The sequence below is a fragment of the Pyrus communis genome, chromosome 9, assembly GCF_041283825.1.
Source record: "Pyrus communis isolate YQ-2024b chromosome 9, ASM4128382v1, whole genome shotgun sequence".
Taxonomy (NCBI): domain Eukaryota; kingdom Viridiplantae; phylum Streptophyta; class Magnoliopsida; order Rosales; family Rosaceae; genus Pyrus; species Pyrus communis.
The window spans coordinates 27465374-27487249 of NC_142573.1; the positions used below are offsets into that span (position 1 = coordinate 27465374).

General features: G+C 35.6%; 2 protein-coding genes across 2 annotated transcripts; both read right to left on the reverse strand.

Moving 5' to 3' along the window:
• Nucleotides 1-6783: 6783 nt before the first annotated feature.
• Nucleotides 6784-10710, reverse strand: LOC137741017 (putative ALA-interacting subunit 4). The gene is made up of 9 exons (XM_068480825.2): nucleotides 10595-10710; nucleotides 10347-10433; nucleotides 9865-9923; nucleotides 9685-9759; nucleotides 9462-9578; nucleotides 9275-9345; nucleotides 7839-8136; nucleotides 7448-7737; nucleotides 6784-7058 (listed from the first exon to the last, which is right to left on the reverse strand). The coding sequence occupies exons 2-9, from the start codon at nucleotides 10411-10413 to the stop codon at nucleotides 6995-6997; spliced, it is 1041 nt and encodes a 346-aa protein (XP_068336926.1). The 5' UTR covers nucleotides 10414-10433; nucleotides 10595-10710; the 3' UTR covers nucleotides 6784-6994.
• Nucleotides 10711-13227: 2517 nt separating this feature from the next.
• On the reverse strand, nucleotides 13228-17856 carry LOC137741018 (sucrose synthase 5). Its single transcript, XM_068480827.2, has 15 exons — nucleotides 17459-17856; nucleotides 17157-17311; nucleotides 16800-16992; nucleotides 16566-16684; nucleotides 16270-16486; nucleotides 16078-16173; nucleotides 15815-15988; nucleotides 15595-15711; nucleotides 15342-15508; nucleotides 15021-15245; nucleotides 14367-14933; nucleotides 14109-14247; nucleotides 13922-14004; nucleotides 13575-13604; nucleotides 13228-13481 (listed from the first exon to the last, which is right to left on the reverse strand). The coding sequence occupies exons 1-14, from the start codon at nucleotides 17690-17692 to the stop codon at nucleotides 13577-13579; spliced, it is 2514 nt and encodes an 837-aa protein (XP_068336928.2). The 5' UTR covers nucleotides 17693-17856; the 3' UTR covers nucleotides 13228-13481; nucleotides 13575-13576.
• Nucleotides 17857-21876: the final 4020 nt, after the last annotated feature.

Below are 21876 nucleotides of genomic sequence, written 5' to 3' on the forward strand. Positions count from 1 at the left end.
ATTATAATACATGGCAAATTTTTATTTGATTGTAGTATTACTCAACAAAGTTTAGTGGCAAGTTAAGCTCTACACAAGTTTTTCTCCTTACAAGCATAATGTGGGAAATTGCTAGTTTCCTTATTTGTTATTATATATGTTTTTTTTAGATTGACGCTAAAACCACTAAAATTACCTATAATATCCCCATAGTGGAGACTGGGATACAAATATGTGTAGCCATTTGTTTTCATTTCAATTACTTTGGCAAGTTATTTGATCCCCTCAAATGTGCTAGTTGTGAGAACTTTACAACCCATTATGTTTCTAGTTAGGGTAATACTAGGGACTAAATTTATAAACTAAATTTTGTAAATCAAATGATATGGTTGTTAATGATTAAATTATTACTTAAGTGTTGATTAACGTGCTTATTTCATATTGGTGACACATCATTTTATTTGCAAATTTTGGTCTACCTAGCATTACCCTTGTAGTTAATCCATTTCCTTTATTTTATAATTGAAGTCAATTGTGGGAGTTATAAATTATAAAACACTCATCCTTTCTCTTAACGGTCCTTGTCATGAATTCCACTATTACAATAACACTACTAGAATTAACAGTTTGCCCGACTAAACTTTGCACGATGGAAACTAACTCCGTCGGGCAAAGTTCATTAGCCCGACATAATAAAACACTTGGTCGGGCAAACATGGCCAACATTTTGTTTTTTCTTAGAATCTTTAGGCGACAACCCCATTTTGACGGATAAAATTCGTAGGGCAAAATGTGTGAAAAAGATATGAGAAACAAGTTAGAACACCCCATAACTAAATACTTTTATACAAAAACACTCCACGTTACCAGATGGCTTAGAGAAGTGAACGACAAGGAGTCACCAGATGGGTTGAAAATTGAAACAGAAGAAAGAGGAGAGATTTAGGATTCATTAAAATATATTATACTACTACTAAGCTGGCTAGCTAGTTAGGTTTTACTTTAGTTAGTAAGGCTAACATTGATAACATTTGGAAATCTTTAGGAGACGGAAGATTGTAGTAAGGCAAGAAAAATTCCGTTGGGCAAGTTTTTGGCGCCAAGAAGAAACTTGGCACCAAATTTGTTCAGGCTTGTGGGATGAAACCATGTTCCGTCGGCTAAGCGGAGTTGCCCGACGCATTCTTCCGTCGACTAAAGCTTTCATTGCGTCGTTTTAAGTACCACACTGACGTGTTTAAAAAGACACGTAAACGTTGTTACTCGACGGCGGTATATAAATTGTCTGACGACTCTTCCCTCCCGACCGCTGCTTCTCCCTGCCCCTCTCTCTCTTAAACACAAACACACACTCTCCTCCATCTCTCCCTCTCCCAATTAATTGAAGGTTAGTTGATTTTTATTTGTTGATTAATTTGTTATTCGAATGTGTGATTAATTAATTTTGATTTGTGTGGCTTTGTGATTGGATTGGAAGTAAATTAAAATAGAAGTATATACTTCTCTTAATTATAATAATAAGTTTGAATTTATTTAATTCTGATATTCATATATGCTGCAATTGTGTATGATGTGCAATTTTGAGTTCGTTTTATTTATTTGTGCGTGAAATTTGGTAAAATTTCATAATCGTTTACACGAAGTTAATTATGTTGATTAAATTCGTATAATAAATTCGAAAAGCACCTTAGGCCTGTTTGAGATTTTGTTGGACGTGTGTGTAGATGCCGTATGTGACTCCACGATCTAACTGAATCTTGAATTGTCCAACTCAGACAGTTCAAGAGTGCACTATGTGTTTTGGGTTTGTGATGAGCCTAAGTTTTGTTTGTGGAAAATTCGTATCGCCCTAATGTTCAAGTGCATACTAGATATTTGTCTATAATATATACGTCGTGCACTTGAGAACCCTGGGGAGATGCTACTAATTTTTTTACGACTGAAAATAGTCGAGAGATTCGCAAACTACAACACAGAAAGTGGACTTTCAAACGGGACATGATCATTGCCAAAGGCAAAAGGCGGCAATGAAGTGTATTTGAAATCATTACGATGACTAAATTATCTAAATATAGGCTCAATGGACAAGGATTTGATCAGTTTGCAAAATAGAAGTTAATATTTGGATGGAATCGTCAATTTTATTCAATTTGCAAGCAACCATGTCGGTGCTTAGAATCATATTAGGTGTCCTTGCGTGAAATATAATAATTGTGTTTAGATGACAGTGGACGAAGTCCAATTTCACTTGTATTCAAATGGGATGGTACACACTTACTCCAATTGGACTTATCATGGAGAATCACCAATTACAGCGTCAACATCTTTCGGGAGTTGGAAAGTTTGGCATGAACATTCTACATCTTTCCATGTTAATGACGACCAAGTTGTGGACCTATTGAATGATGCTTTCCCTAATGCTTTACTCAATATGGACGAAGAGTTGTCCACAGACCATGAGAAGTACGATAAATTATTGAAGGAAGCTGAGCGAATGGTACCTTGGTTGTGAAGATTTTTCTGTACTAACATCAGGGGTGGTTGGAAAGAAGTACAATTCATATTTCATAGAAATATTTGGAACTTATCTATGTAGGATGACAATGAGGATACCGACAATGACCAAAATGTTCACCAAGTTTCTTCTGCAATCATCCGAAATGTAATGATCCGTCTCCAATTATTATGATTTGTATAATTGTAAAATGTGAAATTATGAAAATGCCCTTCGAGGCAAATACGTTGACTTTTGTGGACCACCATGTCGTGTCACGTAAGATCCATTTTCTTGACATATTTAGATTGTACTCGTCATTACAAGAGCGTGAGTGCAAATAGAACATAATTTGGAGCTATAACGAATGAGTTATTAATGTTTAAAGTCGGGGGTATTTTAGTAAATTTAACCTTCATTTCTAAAAGGCTCCAAATTTTGTGGAGCATTAATCTGGTGCCACGTGGGTGTCTGGGATGGAAAGGAAAGAAGAGAAAGGAGGGAGATGGACGGATGAGAGAGGAGAAAAATGAGAGAAATGAGGAGAGTGATGCCCAATCAGAAAAATGGAGTTAAGAGAGTGAACCAATGAGGAGGAGAAGAAAGGAGGGAAGGGAGAGAAGTGAGGATCATCGAATCCCAAATGACCTGGTTCTGACTCGATGGCAACCCGATTTTGGGTAGCTAATTTTGGCGATTTTCGTCCGTTTTTTTGACGAATTGCTTCGATCCACCACCTGGAAACCAATTCACAACCTCCCCCTCTACCATTCCCGCCCAAGATTGAAGGGTTTTAGGTCCAAATTCACGAGGAACTTCACCGAAGCATCGGAGGTACTCGGCGGCGATCTCACCGTTTTGGCGAGTTGCACCACCTACCACCACCCTTAATCAACTCCCCTAGGACCCAGGAACAAGACCCAACTAGTTGTAGGGGCGTCGGAACACCGAGGAAGGACAATTGAAGCTCACCAATTCTAAGGTGTTCGATGGGTGCGAGCCAATTTGGGGCCTTTCCCGGCCAAATTAGACTTGGCCACATGTATAAAACTTGCTCTACTCATTGATATCTTTATTTCTGTAAAATTTGGGAATTTTTGGAGTTGTTCGATTTTCCAAAGAGTCGGGGGTGGCCGGCTGCCACGTGCAGCGGCGTGTGGGGGAAAACCCGAGGTCCCTCTTTAGGTTTCTCGATGTGCCGAATCCGAATCCGCCATCCATTTTCCCAAATTCCAACGTTTTCGTAGAGTTTTATTAAGGGGTGTGATATCCACACACCTTTTTTTACTTCTCCCACATCTTTTTGGTTTTTGGCCATTGGATCAGATGAATTGAAGAAAATCAATGGACATAAATTAACAGGGGTGTGTGAGAAGTAAAAAGGGGTGTGTGGATAGCACACCCCTTTATTAAACGGCTTTTAATTGTGTTTAGGTGCATCGGTGGAAGTGATCACATTCTCAATAGTTTGAGTGGCTTCTGGGCAATGGAAAACTTGTGAGTGCACCCGTTCTAAACCTATATATTTTTATAAAATACTAGCCTAGCATGCATGGCATATTTCATGATTTGAATATGATATATATTATGCCTTTATAGATTTCTATATTTATAGTTTAAGAGAAAATTAAGAATTATTTAAATTACTTTTACCAACGCTTATTATTTATCGAACTACATTCCACTAAAGGTGATGAATTATGGGTTTGCATATATGCATTTCTATGGATATGAATTATTGGATTTATTATGATTATGAAGATGGTTTGAGCTAGAAAGTTATATGATTTTATGAGATGATGCTTTGAACATTTGAACTCCGAGACTTAAATATGAGTTTTTGAGACATGTTTTTGGTACTTATCTAGAGGGTTATCATATGGCACATCCGCACACCATGGGTATAGATGTCTATGGCCATAGGACACATATGATGAGGAAGAGTGATATATGATAAATTATATACCCCCAGCTTCACTGCCAAAAGCAGTGTCGGACAGCTTCACTAGCCACGGCTAGTGTCAGTGTGGATGTATGCTATTTTATACAGCTTCACCTTCGGGTGATGGACAAGTACTGCCATTGGGCGACTATGATACCCCTAATTGAGTACAACATGGATACGATTTACGATGTTTCACAAATGTTTTTCATGGCATGCTAGCATTTTTCATAAAACCTATATGTAGTATTATATATGTTTTCAAAACAGGGGGTTATTATGTTCATAAAAAAATGTTTTCCTATTATTAGTATTATTATAAACTTTGGTCCACTCACTTTTTTGGTTTTTGCGCCCCCTCAGGAGTTAGGATCTAGGCACATGATCCTGGCGTCAAGGCATTTTAGCATAGGTATCCTCAAGTCTTCTCAGTGTAGGTATCATTCCCTTGTTTGTATCTTTTCCTAGTAGTTCTTTCATATTATTCTTAGTTAGTTGTATGCTTTGAGCACGTTCATGCTTTAGTATAATCGTCCTAATTGCATATATTTTATTTGTATGCATGTCTAAAATGGCTTTGTCACCCTCAGGTGTCGGCCAGCACGTGCTTACCCTAATATTTGGGGATGTCGGGGTTAGGGCGTGTCACAAAACCTTCTCGGAGTACGGAGCAACCACATCGTTGAACCACCATTCGAGATGGAATGTGTCCCTAAAATTGAATTAGATGCATTACCTATTGACCTCAGGTGCCAACCACCAACTCAGCGGAACTCCTTGGTTAAAGAAAGCAGCGATGACTCAAGCAATGAAAGCGACATTGAGAAGGACAATAAAGGACACAAGTATACCAACAGAAATTGAGTGTTTAGCAATGTAAGGTTACTGTGTAAGTACTACAAGATTTAATTTCACTCCTTTAAGTACACAGCCTCGTTGCACTTACTTAGCGTACATAAAAAAATAAGACGTTACGCGATGGAGTTGAATTCCGTCTGTTAAACCAAGATTAAGATTAATCTAGTAACTTTACTGTTTTGCTTTATATTTTAATGGATTATTATTGTGCATAATTGGCATCTAAACATGCAGGATGAAGGAGTTGTGAACATAACTTCTGAAATGTGTGATACTAATAGGGATATATCATCTGCATGGAGCCTACGATACCAGCTTGTGCATAACAATAAAGTGGTTGTTGCATTTCTCTATTTCAATTAGTGGCCGTGGAAGTTTTCCTTCTACAAGTTTTTTAACATTCTTCTGCTCCATCAATCCATTGCTTTGGTAAGTAAATTGTTTTTGAAGTTCAAAGGTATACAAGGGTTAAATTTTTTTGAAATATCATTGTTAAATTTCTTATTGTAACATGGGCCAACGGCCCAAGTGACACTATTGTTATTACTTTTTAAATATTGTCATGGACAATTAAAATGGATTATTAAGTTTCTTAAGACTCTCCATTGATTATTATCTCAAAATCTCCATTTTCTAAAGGGAAATTTGCACAAATGGCACCTTAATTTTTCACTTTTATGCATTTGCAACCCAAACTATAATTAAGCAAAGTTAACCACCCATATTTAAAATAATATAGAAAAAGCAACTTAAGTTCAATTTTATCCACAATTTCGTTAAATTTAATCATGTGCTATGGCCGAGCCAGCTTTTTTTAGGCTGACTTTTGAGGATGTTACTTTCACATGATATGCACAAGCCAACTTTTTGATACGCATAAGACGCCTCCGAAAATTCCACCATTGCCTGCCCATAGCAAATGTTGGAGGCCATTCCAAACAAAAAAGTAAGGTATCATTTTTTGTTCTAATCGTAACCTTTACCACATCTTTTGTAATTTCTTTCAAGATTGATGATTAACCAACTTCTTTTTTGGCTGATCCAATCGTTCGTGATAATCATAATATAAAAAAGCTAATAACGGAAAAAAGATCGTTTTTGTTTTCACTTTTCATTATTGTTGTAAATCGACAACTTTCATCTTAAAAATTGGATGGTGCAAGTTACATAATCAAATTTTAATGAAATTTACCTAGAAAAAAAAAAGTTACGTAATCAAACTTTCACGAAATTGACCTAAAAGTTTTAAAGTCTGAGCTTATTGTTAACTTTTTGAACAAGACTTGGCTGCTGAAATTTCAGAAGCTACTCCCACTTACACCCAATTCCGTGTGGACTCCACACGGGATTGGTTGTAAGTAGGAATGGCTGCTGAAATGTTCATTTCAGCAGCCAAGTTAATTCCTAACTTTTTTAGTATGGGTAGTCAAGCTTTAAAGTCCCAAAAATAGAAAACCTGCAAGTCTGTAATCCGAAACAAAGTTTAGCAATTAGTTCAAAACGCAAAATCTGTGCAATGCCATTGCTTGAAAATTCATATTATACACAACTGCAATACAATATTTAAACCAATTGGTTGTTTTGAAGATCTATAAATAGAAAAACAAATTAAAAAAAAAATCAAAGAAAAGCATATATAAATCTCGATCTGGCCAGCCTAATGGCAAAATGGATTCTCCAAAAAATGCTTGAAGCGGATACTAAGATGCATAGACAGACTTCTAGTATATGTGTCCTCCTGGTGCACTTCTGTTCCAAGACAAGTACGATGTATCCCCAAGAGGCCTGCACAAAACGGGCGAATATTTTTTTCAATGACATCTCGCTTGAACAAAGATACAACTGAACCATTTGCAGCATATATACTTTCTATTTCCCATTTTTAAATACTGGTTGCTTAGAGGTATTCATCCATTTTAGCAAAAAGACCAGTGTAAACTTATTGTAGTTTTCAGCCTAAACAGAAGCGAAGCAAGACGAATGATTCCTACAACATTTTTCATCTGATCCCCAAATTTAAAAACATAATTTTCCATAAACTTCGGCACATACAAATTCTAGACGAACTTTTCAAATTTTTTTTTTATTGTTATTGTATTATCGGACCTTGTCGAAGACAACAAAGTTTTAGTTGATCATTGCAAACTGTAAGACCTACTAACCCATTCACATACCTTGGCTTGAAGAGATAGAGAAGTAAGAAGCTTATAGCCAAGAACAAACACAGTCCACCAACAGTAAGGTATGCTATGCCTAGTAGACAATTCTTTCCGCCAATCCAACTTGCGGTTGAAAGTACCAGCTTCTTATTGCCACCAAAGATGTAGGTGTTATAATTATTCTCTATTGTCACAGTTACTATGTCATCGGCTTCAAGGTCCGCTTCTATTTTCCCATATAGTTTTCTGAAAGTTGGCAATGCTGAAGTTCGCATCCAAACCATAAGATCTTCTTGTTCACTCAGCTGGTTGATTGCACAACAAGAAAATAATATTAATTCAAAGAAATATAACAAGGATAGAAAACAAGGGGAACATAAGACAGAAAGTAGGTGCGAAGATTTACAGGTATGCTAGAATTCAGTTTTGCTCCTCCAATCAAACCCCCGCTCTGAAAATTCTTGGGATAGACGTCCGAGCCAAATTTTTTCTTAGGGTCACTTTTCCATGTGATGTCTTTTTTGCTGACCCCTAGTTGTTTGTTATTCACTGAAAACTTGTATGTGTCGTTAAACAAACTCCATGCAACAAGACCACACGGAACAATTGCACCATTTGCTGTATAACGTTCAGGAGCACACGTATCTGTTTTCTTTTCATTGGACTTGCTCCGCAACTGACCGTCACTTCTACTTTTAACATATCTGGATACAATATTTCACATGCCACAAAAGAAACAGAGTCATAGTATTCAGAAATGCAGAATTACAAGAGGGATGGGGGAAAATGCTACACAGATGTAGGCAGTAAAGGGTTAATGGAGAAGGAAATCAAGATGAGGTGCCAATCTAGTGCACAATATGTATATTTACATATGTTTCCACTTTTCAATTGTCAATGAGGTGGCATCATCTGTCCATATAGTCTGATTAGACAGAGCATTATTTCGAATCAGGTGGCAAGTGAGGGTTTTAACTTGTTGAACATACCCCTCTAGAATAACCTACACTATCCCCCATGCTATGTTTTGGATTCCTTTTAGTTTCAGATAACAATTACAGTTCATTACTCGCATTTATGGGTATGTATCCACGTATTGCAGGAAATTTGAGTACCTACAGAAATTGAGTGTGTCCGTATGGGGACCTTATGTTTATTTTCAGATGTTTGGTGCACAGTACTGGCAAAAAGAAACACGGGTTTCATGAATTTTCCTACCTTAAATACTTCTAGCCAAAGTCGGGATATTACATATGCAACTCCATGAGTGATCTTAATGTACTAGAACAATCCTGATCTCGTTCTTCTCTTTTCTCATCCACAATAGTATTTTCCAGATGCTCTCACCCTCCACAATCTTTTACCTCCAGGAACCTTACTCTGTAAGACTTATTCAGATGGTGAAACGATTTGAAGCACTTAAAGGTTCCATCAAAATTGAAACCATTGAAGTACTTGTTTGGAATTTGGATTTTATTAGTTGGAAAGTATTGTTGGCTTTACCCTTAAGCTTTCATTGGTGTTTTGTTCTCTTGGATAACTTGTCGCTGGAGGAGAATAGCTTTGCGGAAACACTTCCAAATTAATATGTAGATACTTTATTTCAAATACTTACGGAATATCTAGGCACTCAGATTTCTGAAAATCATAAAAAATCTAAGGTTCCCCAGCTTACGCTGAGCACAATTTAAAGCTCGCAGTTTCTCTTTGACCATGTTAGCAAACAGAAACTAGGCCTCTTCCACGAAAATTTTATATCAAACACTCATTTCCATGTCCATGCCACATATTCCATGAAAAATGATACTTGACTTGATACTTGACAAGAAACATTTTACATACCGGCGATGATTCTGATAGAAGTGATCAAGCTGGTAGTAAATGTAAACGGGAGATTTCATTTGCTTCGGAATCTGAAAAACCACCGGTAAATGCACATTTTTAGTAGCATGTATCATCAGCCTAGAAAAGCAGAGAAAGACGTTGCAAAATTAGCCTAAACTTAACATTGGCAGAGGATTGCACTTACAGTCACTCTCCTAATACATGTCTTGTTAGTTTTACTACTCTGAATATATGCAAGCTTATTATCCACATAATTAGGAGGAACGCAATCTCTATCATAGTGGTCGACGATTTCCACCACCTGCATGTTAAACAAGGCAAAGTTTGGTTTCAGGCTCCACAATAATCAGCCGCCACTGACCAAACTTCACGATAAGCAATACATAAAGGATATGAAGATATATTACGTGCTCTGATGCAAATAAGGAAGCAAATCCAATGGGTAAAAAGACAATGCCGATTGCGACAAATATTAATATGACCTGAAATCCAGAAAGGAAACATATTTTAGAAACCAAAACACACAAAACTGAAGCAAAACCTGCAACTGAAAAGAAAAATTCTACAAGATGTAGGGTAACCTATACCCATGCTGGTGTTAAAATTGGTTTGCAAGCTGGAAGCTCTTGCTGTGTGAACTGGGAATCTGTAATGCATCATAACAATGCACCAAGCATATTATTTTCGTTAGAATAACGCTTAAACTCCATCCGAGAAGGAGTGGATTGAACAATTCATAATGCACAATGACAATCCAACTGCATCTATTTTTATCTGTTTTATAAATATATAGAAAATATGTTGATCGGGTTGGGGTTCCTCCACAAATCAAATAAATTACACAATCAAGCGTCCAAATAAATGTTAACACAAAAAGAGCAATGAAATTTGAAGAGAAGACATGCTTGACTCCACAAGATTATGGAGGATTTGTACACAGAAAGAGTGCGTGACGAATTCACGGAACTTCAGGCTTACGTTTGAAAATATTCATATTATAAGACACATGCATTTATGCAACACAGAGGAAAAATGAAACAAAAGGGAAGTTAGAAAGGTATGAACGAACATTTGGGTCTTCTGGACTTCTTTTTGGTTGAGGAAGTTAAATCCGAGGCTCCATCTTTTGCATCCATCTCCACGATCCCCTCTCTCTCTACAATGCCACTAGTAAACACACAAAATATTTGATCGATTAAGCAAATTGGAATCAACCCTTTTGAAAATTTGGTAACTTTCTTTGTTCTACTGCAAATTCGGAAGCATGGAAGAACAAAACTTTTGCCCTTTGTTCGTTAATCTGATATTCCAACTCACCCTTGTTTTTAAATTTTTTTGCATTTGTTAGTTTGTGTTGCTTTTTTTGGGAAGTTGATTGGTGATTTGGTGTGGAAGGTTGTTAGGGAAAAACAATGGAACGAAGGATATGATGTGGGTGTTGTGTTGCGTTTTGGTTGGTCTTTGTTTGATTTTGCATGAACGCAACACCGGTCTTGTAGCTCCTAAATCTCGAACTAGTCGCCCCACCAGTCATATATGTTTCTTTAAGCACGGTTCTAAAAATCTCTACCTAGGCGCTAGGCGACTGGTCACTGTCTCGATTAATACCTAGGCGTTTGAAAATTAAGAAATGGCACCTAGACCTGCCTAGGCACCCATCTAACCTGCCCAAACCCACCTAAACACCTGCCTAGGTTGCAACTAGGGGTGGTTCGGTATGGGATACCATACCGAAACTAGTATCCCGAATCCCAAACCAAAATTTTTCGGGATGGGAATTTGAAGACCAATCCCAAACCAAATTTTCGGGAATCCCAAATTTCGGGAATCCCGAAATATTTTCGGGATTTTGGGACAAATCGGGAATCCCAAATTGAAATATGAAATTATGAATTGTTCTTCAAATATATAATTCAAGAACACATTCATGAACTAGGAATTTTATTTCATTCACACTACCATTTAATTGAACACTGGCATGCCTGACTGTTTTTATCATAGTCAAAATTCAAATTAATTAAACCCTTTTTGCAATATGTTGAGAGGCAAAAGAATCAAGCCTTCTAAAATCATCAGCCATGACAGCAGCAATAATAAAATCCACATGAATATCAAACAAAACATGAAAAATATGCAAGGTGTAGGGCATTCCAGGTTGCAGAGCATGAATTAGAAACTACTAGCATCAATTATAAAAGAATAATATATATATAATAATTAATATTATATATTTTCGGTTCGGTATGGGATTCCCGAAATATCGAGAAGCCAATCCCGAATCCCATACCGAAATTTTGGGATCGGTTCGGGATAGCATCCTGAAAATTTCGGGAATTTCGGTTTGGGAAATTTTTGGTTTGGGATCGGGATTTTTTCGGTTCGGTTCGGGATTTTTGGGAATTTTTTCCACCCCTAGTTGCAACTCACTCAAGTAAAAAATAGATAACTTTCCTGTTGCATTTTATTGTTTCCAATAAATTGTAAGAGACTTATTGAAGACTTAAATAAACACACATCATAAATTTAATTACGTTCCAATACTTCATAATATATATGTCATTCTATTTTCTAGTTTATGATGAAACTATATATATTTTAAGTATAAACAAACACTTATTTACATGAAATACAATAAGTTTACTTAAATCTGTCTAGACAGGTGAGCCTAGTCCGCCTAGGCGCTAGATCCCATGCCGCTGTTGGACTAGCGCCTAGTGCCTTTTAGAACCTTATTCTTAAGCACTCTATCTACCTTTTCATCGAACTGCATGGAGACGTTTATGTCTTTTTCTTTCTTCTTTTTATCCTATTCTTTTTAAGGGTCATTTTGATTTTGGTCCCTAATCAACTTAATTGTTAGATTGAAACTTTATTTGTTTAAATATTTTGATCGAGGTCTTTAACATTATTTAAGATATTTAACTCATGCATTTATGCATTTGATGTCCCACAAATTATGAAATTTAAACAAAATCAAATAAAATTTTTAAAATATAATAAATACTTGAAAATAAATATTAGAATAATATTGTTCTTCACAAAACTAAGTAACAGAGGATTTATATGTTTACTCATTGTTTAGTGTCTACTATTGATATCAAATCAAATGTTATGTAACCATACACTCATTGGTTACCTAATGGCGAAAAAATCATTATTGTCACACACTTTTTTTTAATCTCTTTGTACTTATGTGATTGTTTGTAGCCATATGATTTCTTGCTTCACAAAAGGGGAACAACTAGTGATAAGCCACAGTTATTTACTCATTTCGGGCCCGAAAAGGTTATGGGGAATTTCACCCTACTCGTGACCACAGTCAAGTAGAGTTTCTATCCATTTGATTGAATAATTCAACGGTGTTCCAAGTAACATTGTAAAAATATATCTTTAATTACAAATTTTAATATTTAAAATCAAAATTGTTCTAATTCCCAACTTTGTTAATACAGTTTGAGTCTCTTGACAGAGAACACAATTTTAAACCAATGGGAGATCCTTTCACAGGAAAGAAGATGAGTTGCAGGAGGGAAAGACATTTTCCTTCTTCTCTTGGATAAAAAGTAAATAAAGAGGGTGGAAAATGCCGATTAGGCAAGTCACTGTTCCACTATTTTCTATTGGTGAGTTTCTTCTTCTAGTTGGTTTATTTATTTAGGGTTGCTGTGGATTTAAAATTCGTAGTCGGTTGAATTGGATTAATTTGTTATGGAAGATGAATTGAAGAACTGAAAAGGGTATAATAATTTAGTTAGAAAGTTTAATTACCAAGTAATATTGTTGAGTTCATCGCATACGTCGGTTATGCTAGTTAGGTAGAGCAAGGTGTTCATTCTATACACCCAAGTTCAAATCCCCCTTCCCCTAAATTAAAGTATATAGTAGAGAATATCATCTTGTCAAAAAAGAAAATGTTACAGAGTTTATCGTGCATAAAATTCTAAGTGCCATTGAACCAAACACCAAACCTTTAGATTGAAAATATTGAATTGAAAACAGTACAAGCTGTAAATTTGGTATAATTTTATTGCACAGAAACAAACTCTCATGCTTCAATGTTTACACAACAACAGTTCTTCTTTGCAAATGATTAATAGGGAATTGATGTTTAGGAAACAGAAGAGGTAGCATTGCAGTTGGAAGCTCAAATGGCAATCCTCAATCAAGCTCCCTTTATATGACCTCAACTTAGGCTCCAAACAACCTGAAATTATACAGGGAAGAAATTTTCAGTTGTTTTGTTGGCTTTAGTGGAAGGATTGAAAACAAGCCGTTTGTGGGGGATCTTATTCTTTACCTTTATACTCGAGGCTGTGAGCGTCTTGTGCTGCACATCAATGATTTGTTATTAGTTTTGAATGAATGATACAATGTGATTAGAGAAATAAGAGAGGTTATATTAACAAATGCAGAATGATATATTATGTGAGTTTTACAACGATATGTATGCATTTGACATGTGTTTATAAACTTCATCGCTCAGTTTGTTCGAATAAAATATGTTGAGATTGATCATAAATTCTGCATAACACTAGGAAAGTATAATCATGGATTTGACACCTCTTATTTAAATTTTCAATTCTTATCCATGAGGACAAACTTATTGTTATCAACTCAGAAAATTGCTAACTTAGCTGAACATGCCTTAATGTGGTCTTTGGTTTGGCAGTTGGCTTTGGCACTACTGGTTGTTCAGGTTCATCACTTGGGATAGGCACATTCTTCACCTGCAACAAAGCCGATGAAAATCAGCGTCTAAATCTCGAACTTAATTAAAATGACAATAAAGTAAGGGATGCATTCAATTATATAAGAATAATTTATAACATACCAAGTTTCTATATTGGAGATTGAAGAACATATGAATGTATCTTTGCTTCGCCTGTTTCTGCTCTGTGTTCAACTGCCTCCAGAAAGTATAAGTGCTCCCCATGTTCAACACCTTGTTTGCATATATCTTCCAAGTGTAGCTACAAAATTCCAATAACTTGTTTTATATTCCACGTGAGAAGATGTTGGTTTTGTAACTTTGTTAGAATGAGAATGAACTTTAAGAAAACAAGCAGGGATTTAGAGGTCGTGTACTTACCATTCGTATATGCGCTGCAAGCCTGCTTTTGAAAATCTGTCCCAGTATGCAGCATCAGTCTTAGACTTCTCGAAGAAATCAGCGATTTTGTTGCTTGCTTCATCACCGTTGTTGGGATCAATATGGAAACCAGAGATCCCATCAACAATGATTTCAGCCGGGCCTCCTTGGTTGGTTGCAAAGGTGGGCAATCCACAGTTCATTGCCTCTATGACAGTCAGGCCGAAAGCTTCATACAAAGCAGGTTGCACAAAAGCTCCCCTTGTGTCAGCAATACAACGGTAGAGCTCTCCATTTCGGTTCCTATCAGTTTGTGCTGCTATCCATCTGATCTGACCCCTAAGTTGGTACTTCTCTATCAGTGTATGCATCTTTTTTATTTCTGCAATTTCTTCTCTGTCTTTTGATTTTGAAGGGTCAAAGAAGCCCCCAACTACAACAAGGTTAACCAAATTTCTCAGCCTCTTGTTCTTCCCATACCACTCAACCAACCCAGTAATGTTTTTAACTATGTCCAGCCTTGCCATTGAGAAGATGATAGGTATCTTTCTGTCCTCTAGAAATCCGCTGTTCAAAAACAGTTTGGGTTGATGTTAGACGAATAGTAATCAGCATTTGAATTCCAAAAGAATGATTTGCTAGTCCAGAACTTACATATGTTCATTGTTATCCTCTTTACTAAACAGTAGTTCTTCAATGGCAGGATGGAATGAAGTGAGCCGTTTCTGCTTCTCTGCGTAGGGGAAATAGACAGACTGATCAGCCCCAGGAGCGGCAATGTTGAATTTGGGATCAAATACACTGATGCCTGAAACAACTCTGCAGAGCCCCGGAAGCGTAAACGCCGTGTGGCTTTCATATTGTCCCGGTCTGTCTTTGCTGCAAAGACAACATCCAAGTACATTATGGTGTAAACTGTAATGCAATCATTTGGTAAGGGTTTCGTATATATGTATGCTGATTAATTTTGGTAACCTTCCTGCAATTTCCTGGTATGTGCTTGCAATGACAAAATCTGTAGCATTCATGGATATTGTGTCAGCAAGAAATTGGCATGAGAAGTGATACTTATGATCTAACTCCTTCCAGTTGATGTCTGAATCTTCGTACTTGGTCTTCTCCAATGCATGAGCAATAGTTGCCTGGTTTTAGTGCGCTATGGGTTAGTACATATGAAGTGGGAGAAAAATGTGTTATGGTTGTATTTATAAGATAAATGAACAGTGACCTGAGTTATCCCAAGTTTATTAGCCATGAGAGACGCCACCAAATTCCCATCTGTGTAGTTTCCAATAATAAGATCTGCCTTTCCTTCCATCAGGTCGAGGATTTTGGCAGTAGCATCCTAGTAGTTTGAAAGAGATGCAACAAATTATTAAGAACATAAAGCACAAAAATCAATTAGTGAACACTCTCAAGCATGGATTTAAAAATCAACAAAAACATGCCTGTGTAAACAATTCAAGATAGGGATAGATGTCAAAACGAGAAACCCAACGGCGTAGGATTCCCTTCTCTGTCCTAAATGGCACCCTAAGAATCTTAGAGTATTTTGTGCCGTTGATTGGTTCCAACTCCTGGTTGCACTTAGTTCCCCTTGCTTCTGGTATGAGTCGTGTCACCTATTGTAGTGAACAATTGTAGTTAGATAATTCTAAATAACCAAACTACCTTAACAAGCAAATCGTCCATAGTTGTCGATGAAACTCACCACAAGAATTTGAGGCTTCACAGTAAGTCCTTGTTGCTTAATTCTCACAAGCAATTCTTCCTCCAAAGCTTTCACTTGATCAAGAATGTAAACTACCTGTTTTCAATAGTAGAGTTCACAAACATTCGGCTCACCAGCTAATGCCAATTGCGTGGAGACTTAGCTTAACAGATACAGTATTTAAACTTTTACCTGCCCACCAGTGTCTGGCAAGCCAAGAACATCTGCTTGACCAAAGTAGCCATGAGGAGAGAATATTACAACATTGAATATTGTGGGAAGCCTACTGAAAAATCTGTCCATGATCAACGGGTCTGGAGCCTGTAGTACTTCCGAAAGTATTCTCATTGTCTCCTTTGTTCTTTCTGCAGTGTCTCCCCAACCCTTCTCAAAGCCCCACTCCTTAAACCTGTAAATGACGTTCGGTTTCAGATTGAAAGTTACATTACAGGATCTGCCGATGGATAGAAAATGAGAGGAAGAGTCACCTTAGTTCAAAATTTTGGAATGGTGTGTCCTTAGGAAGCGCTGAGAGGTACACTTCTGTTACAATCAGTGTCGCCTGAAGCTTTGAAGCTGTGTTGAGGGTCTCATTTAGAATAAGTTGCTGTAAATTCAAAATTACATAAACTATGTTTGAGACCTTATCATTAGAATGAAATTTGAATTCGTCTGCATCAAATTTTATTTTTTGTAGAATTAAATTACTGTGATTCCCTTACTTCTCCCTGATGATTTAGTGAAAGTAAGTAATCCACAAGGGGTTGTGCATTCTCCAGTTTTCCAGCTAGCTTTGAAGTGGCGAACTTGGTAACATAATTGATTCCATTTCCGATCGAGGAAGATAGAGTTAAGTGAGGAGTAGAGAAATCAATTGCTCTAAAATCTACCTCCAGTGCATTTTCATCATTTGACCTGCAATGGAAAGCATATGTGGGTTAGGCCAGTTGGCGGTTGGCCATGGCAGTGTGCTCATTGCTTGCACCCAAATCCCCATCCCATAGATTTGAGTAGTTTAGAATATCGCTATGTCCAAAAAAGAAAAACTTAAAAAAAAAAAAAAAGTAAAAAAGATTTACCAGTTCTCATCATATAAAGTTTCTTTGTATTTCAAGAAGTCTCTGAGAGTGATGCCCTCAACCGAGAGGTCCTCAGAGCTGACCTTAACAAATTCCCAATATCCTGGATTTGGTCTTATTGAAAAGACAACATGTGGAGGAATAACAACAGCTTCCTGTGGATTATATTAGGTAAACATCTCATTTGGTCAGAAGTAAACCCGTTAGATTCTAGTCATATAATGGTCTAACGGTTCAAAATTTTAGTCAGTCGCCCAAAAAGGAAGAACATATATATAAAAAAGAAGTGTTGAATTAGAAACCTGAGTTGAACATAATATATAGCCAAGAACACCCTCCAAAACTTGGGTTCTTTCAGCTTTGTCATCTATGACTGTCTCCATTTCACTCAACAAATGGTGAAGCTTTATTATCCTTCTTCCTTTCTCGATGTACTTAGCGAAGCACCTCTTCATGTGGTACCGGCTCTGCCTCAGGGCGTCCGGCATGTTATCAGCTATGGACTCGGAGCGTTTGATAGCTGCTCCAGAAGCCATTTTTTGTGTAAATATTTTTCTTTTTAAAGAGACAAAGGTTTCAAATGCTTAAAAGATGAAGCAGTTTGAGGTTTCTCAGCTTATATTTCCTCATTTATAGGTGGCTTTCGGACTCCATTATGTACAATGTCTGTGATGCGGCTGACTTGCTTATGTTGCAGATTGCTTTTGGTTTCGTCAAGAGCTTTAGAAATGTGAGCTTGTTTTGGTGATGAAATGTGTCCAAAAAGAAGAGTGGAAGAAGAAAGATTCACCACCAAGTGAGGAGAAGGAAAAGAAAAGAATTATTCACTTCAAAATTCATTACAACATATATAAAGGAAAGAACCAAAAAAAAAAGAATGTGATCACTGTAAGTGAAAATATTCTGGTGTTTAAAGTAGGTGTTTCTTTCTAACCTAAGTTACTGGTAACATTCTTTCCCTCTTTCTGTCTTGTTGCATTGGTTGGCATAAGAAAGAATATCGAAAGATGGTATCTTCACGATATATAGCTAATAAAATTTGTTAGTCTGTGTGTAGTATTTGTAAAAGGATAATACTTTGGTAGCATCTTTTTATTCACGCCTTGATACCATGTGGAGTTGTAATTGTATTGATACAAATATATATTAATCTTTTGACTTGGAGTACAACTAAACCTAAGCGCACATAAATTTAAAAAAAAATTAGTCAAACAAAATTCTAACTGGATTCTCCTACATTAACATATGAATAATGTTAGGGATAAATTATTAAACCAAATTTACAAACCAAATGATGTGTCATTAATAAGAAATATGCATGTTAATCTTCACGCGGTTGTACTTTTTGATGGGGTTTGATTTGGTTGGAATCACGAAGACTACAATATGTCAAGGATGTCAAAACTGTACGTGGAAATAAACAGGCTTGTAACACATAACCTCTCCTAAATTAACTTGTGAAATGTCGGGCATAAAATGAGGGGAGGTTTAAGATTCAAATCTTATGAACAGCGAGTGCCGTACTAGTTTGTAATGACTGACCAATGACTTTTTCAAATTTAACATTACAAATTTACAAAATAAATTATGGATATACGTCATACTAATAATGATTGACGGGCGGACTTTTTAAATATGACATACAAAATAAAGGGAGAATGACTGAGATTGAAAATAGAAGATACAAAATAGTTGTGAAAATCAAATCTAACGGCTAAAACATCTTCCACCATGACAGACAAATGAAACATACTACAGTTTTTTTAGATAAAAAAAGAAGCAAAGAAAAGCCTGCAAGGCAGCACAATCCTGAGAAACATACTGAGTTTGATTTGCTTTTAAAATAGGGAATTGTTATTGGTAGTCTAAAAATTTCATTTTGCACTTTAAACTTTCGATAATTAGAAAGAAAAATACATATGTGAGGATGTAAATTGAGAATTTTAAGGGGTGTATTCAATTGAGAATTTTATAGACTTTAATGGATTTATAAATCCATGAATTTTTATGAAGTTTAATTGATTTATAGAGATTCCATATAAAATTTTGATTCAATTCCCTCAAAATCTCATAGGGAAAGGTGAGATTTGTGGATGCTTTAAATACACTATAAAATCTCTCCAATTCCCTCTAGTTTCTCAACTTTCTTAAATTCTTTAAAATCAATTTCTAATTGAATACACCTGAAATGTTATAAACTCCTTTAAAATCCTAATTGAATACATCCGAATTTCTAAGTATTTTAATAAACTATCTTAAAATTCTAATTAAATACACCTTGAATTTCAAAGAATCACTTAAAATTCTGATTGAATACCCTTAAATTCATTAAAAGAATGAAAATCTCTCAAAATTTCAATTGAATACACTCCCCTTAGAATGTGTGTAAAAGTTTGCTTTCAATATTATTAAAATGAAACAATAAAAAATCCCATGATTATCGATGTCATCATCCATTCGCAGAGTAATTATCTGGATGTTTTACATAATGGGACCATAAAAACACCATGAATAGGTTGGTTAACGTAATTTGATTCTTTATTTTGATGAATCTGAATATTTGATCGTTTGCCTGATTGCTTCTGCTTAATTTGCTTATATTAATATATCACATATTGTGTAATGGGTGGAATTTTATTTTTTGTTTGTTTCTCTATCAATTTTTTGTTTGCTGAATATTGAGTTAAATGTTGATTCTCAATTTGTACATTTGCATTTTAAAATGCGAGACGTGTAATATTAAAGTAATGTGTTTATCTTCTCTCCTTTGGTATTAATTTTTAATAATATTTAATGTAGAAATAGATTTTTCATATAAGGTCCACTTCAAAGGCTCGTTTAGAGCCCCCAAATTCTTAGAGCCGACTATGGGTAAATTTCTACTGCAAGTTGCTTATAGATCAGATTATTAAAAATATTTATCTTGTACTTGAGGTCTCATGTTTGAATACTCATCCTATATTTTGATATAGATTATCAAAGGGGTGGGCGCGGGCAATATCGGGCTCAAAATTAGAGGGATCGGATTGAACCTGTTTGCAAATGAAATGGGACGGGTGGGTCTTTTTCTTTTAAAAATAAAACCGGACCTAGCCCCGATTCATTTTAACAAGCCGATTCTTACAGGTTGACCGTTTTTTTTTTTTTTTTTTTTTCTGAAATTGTTGTTCAGCAGCAACAACAAAATAGCTGCTCCAGCAAGTTACACCAACAAAATTAGCTTTGCCATTCTTTTTTTTATGTCCAGCTGCTCCAGCAAATTACACCAACAAAATAACAGCAGAAACAACAAATTAAGCAGCAACAACAAAATTTATGTCCAGCATATTACATCAACAGCAAGTTACAAAGTTCCCCAAACCATGGAAATATTTCCATCTCAAGGCTCAAGCTCGTCTGCAAACCAGGACAAAAGATGGAGGTATAGCAGAATGCAAAAAACAGCAAATAACTATTACAATAGAAATCAAGTGGGGAGATAACTATTTCAATCTTTTTTTTTCACACTTATAAATTCTGAAAAAGAAAGGATTAATTTCTCATTACAATTTTCATTTATAGACTGCGTTTTGATTTTCTAGACAAGAAAGTGGAAGTTTTTATAATTAAAAAAAAAAAAAAAATTTAGTCTTAGCCAGTATAGCACTGTATTAAACATTTAACAATTCTAGTATTGCTTAATCCATGTCAAGCCTAACAATTCTAGTATTGCTTAATCCATGTCAAGCCAACTCAACTTAGTCTCTGAAAGTTAGTCTAATTCGAGATATTTTGGTGCCACAAACGCATTCTTATTGTTTTCTCTCTTATTTTGTATGTTTTGGGAGGATTTGAGATTGAAATGTTGAAACGTGTTATTTGAATTCATACTAGCATTTGCATATACACTTTGTGTGTATGAACACATTTTTTTAGAAAATAAGAATGAGAGAGGGTGAGAGAGAAAGTGTGGGGAGTGCGAGGTTTTTGTTTTTGTTTTTTTTATTTTTTATTATATAAATATTGGAGGTATTTTAATATCATATGTAAGTGAGGTTTCAATAAAAAACAATTAAATTTGGACTTGTGAAATTATATTATTGGCCATCATTTTTTTTTGTATGATATAAGACTAAATAATATTTTCACCATCTTTTAATTGACAAAAAATATTTTATTAATTAATAAAGATTTATCGGTTTACGGAGTAGCAACCTAAATTGTTTAGATTTGCAAATCCTATTTGTCACCTTCACAATTAATGTCATAATTGTTGCCACCATCATTAAAGTGATGTACCATGAGCAAAAATGCATTGATATGACAAGATGGTTTGACTTGAGACCATGAGCAATGTGAGAAAATTATGGTTGGAAATTAAAACAAATGAGTATTAAGTAATACGGTATAAACACATTATTTATTAACAATACAATTTAAATTATCAAATTATATATAAACATGATTATTTTCTGTCATTATAATAAAACATCATATGATATCAAAATCAATATTGTCATCAATCAAACCTAACTACCTGTTTGCCTACTTTTAATATCTCCTCCCTCCTTTTTCTCTTCCAACCAACTTGTACTACAATTTTGGCGGCCTTGGCCAATATGTTTCCCGCAAAAAGGGCAAAAAAAGAAGAAAAAAAAATTCCATGAGGAAATGAGTTTCACGAGTGGAGCGCAGTGAGCGGGCGGTTACTTATAATTTAAGAAAAACCGGACAGGAAAAA

Bases quoted from the DNA above. Each gene is read 5' to 3' on its own strand.
- LOC137741017 (XM_068480825.2), bottom strand. From the start codon at position 10,413: ATGGATGCAAAAGATGGAGCCTCGGATTTAACTTCCTCAACCAAAAAG. The intron at 9,579-9,684 runs GTAATATATCTT...TTTAACATGCAG, and splicing joins CCTTATTTGCATCAGAGCAC to GTGGTGGAAATCGTCGACCA. The intron at 7,059-7,447 runs GTATGTGAATGG...CGTTTTGTGCAG, and splicing joins CTCTATCTCTTCAAGCCAAG to GCCTCTTGGGGATACATCGT.
- LOC137741018 (XM_068480827.2), bottom strand. From the start codon at position 17,692: ATGGCTTCTGGAGCAGCTATCAAACGCTCCGAGTCCATAGCTGATAAC. The intron at 16,993-17,156 runs GTAAATCTTTTT...TTTCCATTGCAG, and splicing joins ACTTTATATGATGAGAACTG to GTCAAATGATGAAAATGCAC. The intron at 14,248-14,366 runs GTAAGTACACGA...GGAATTTTGTAG, and splicing joins TTGCAGCGCATATACGAATG to CTACACTTGGAAGATATATG.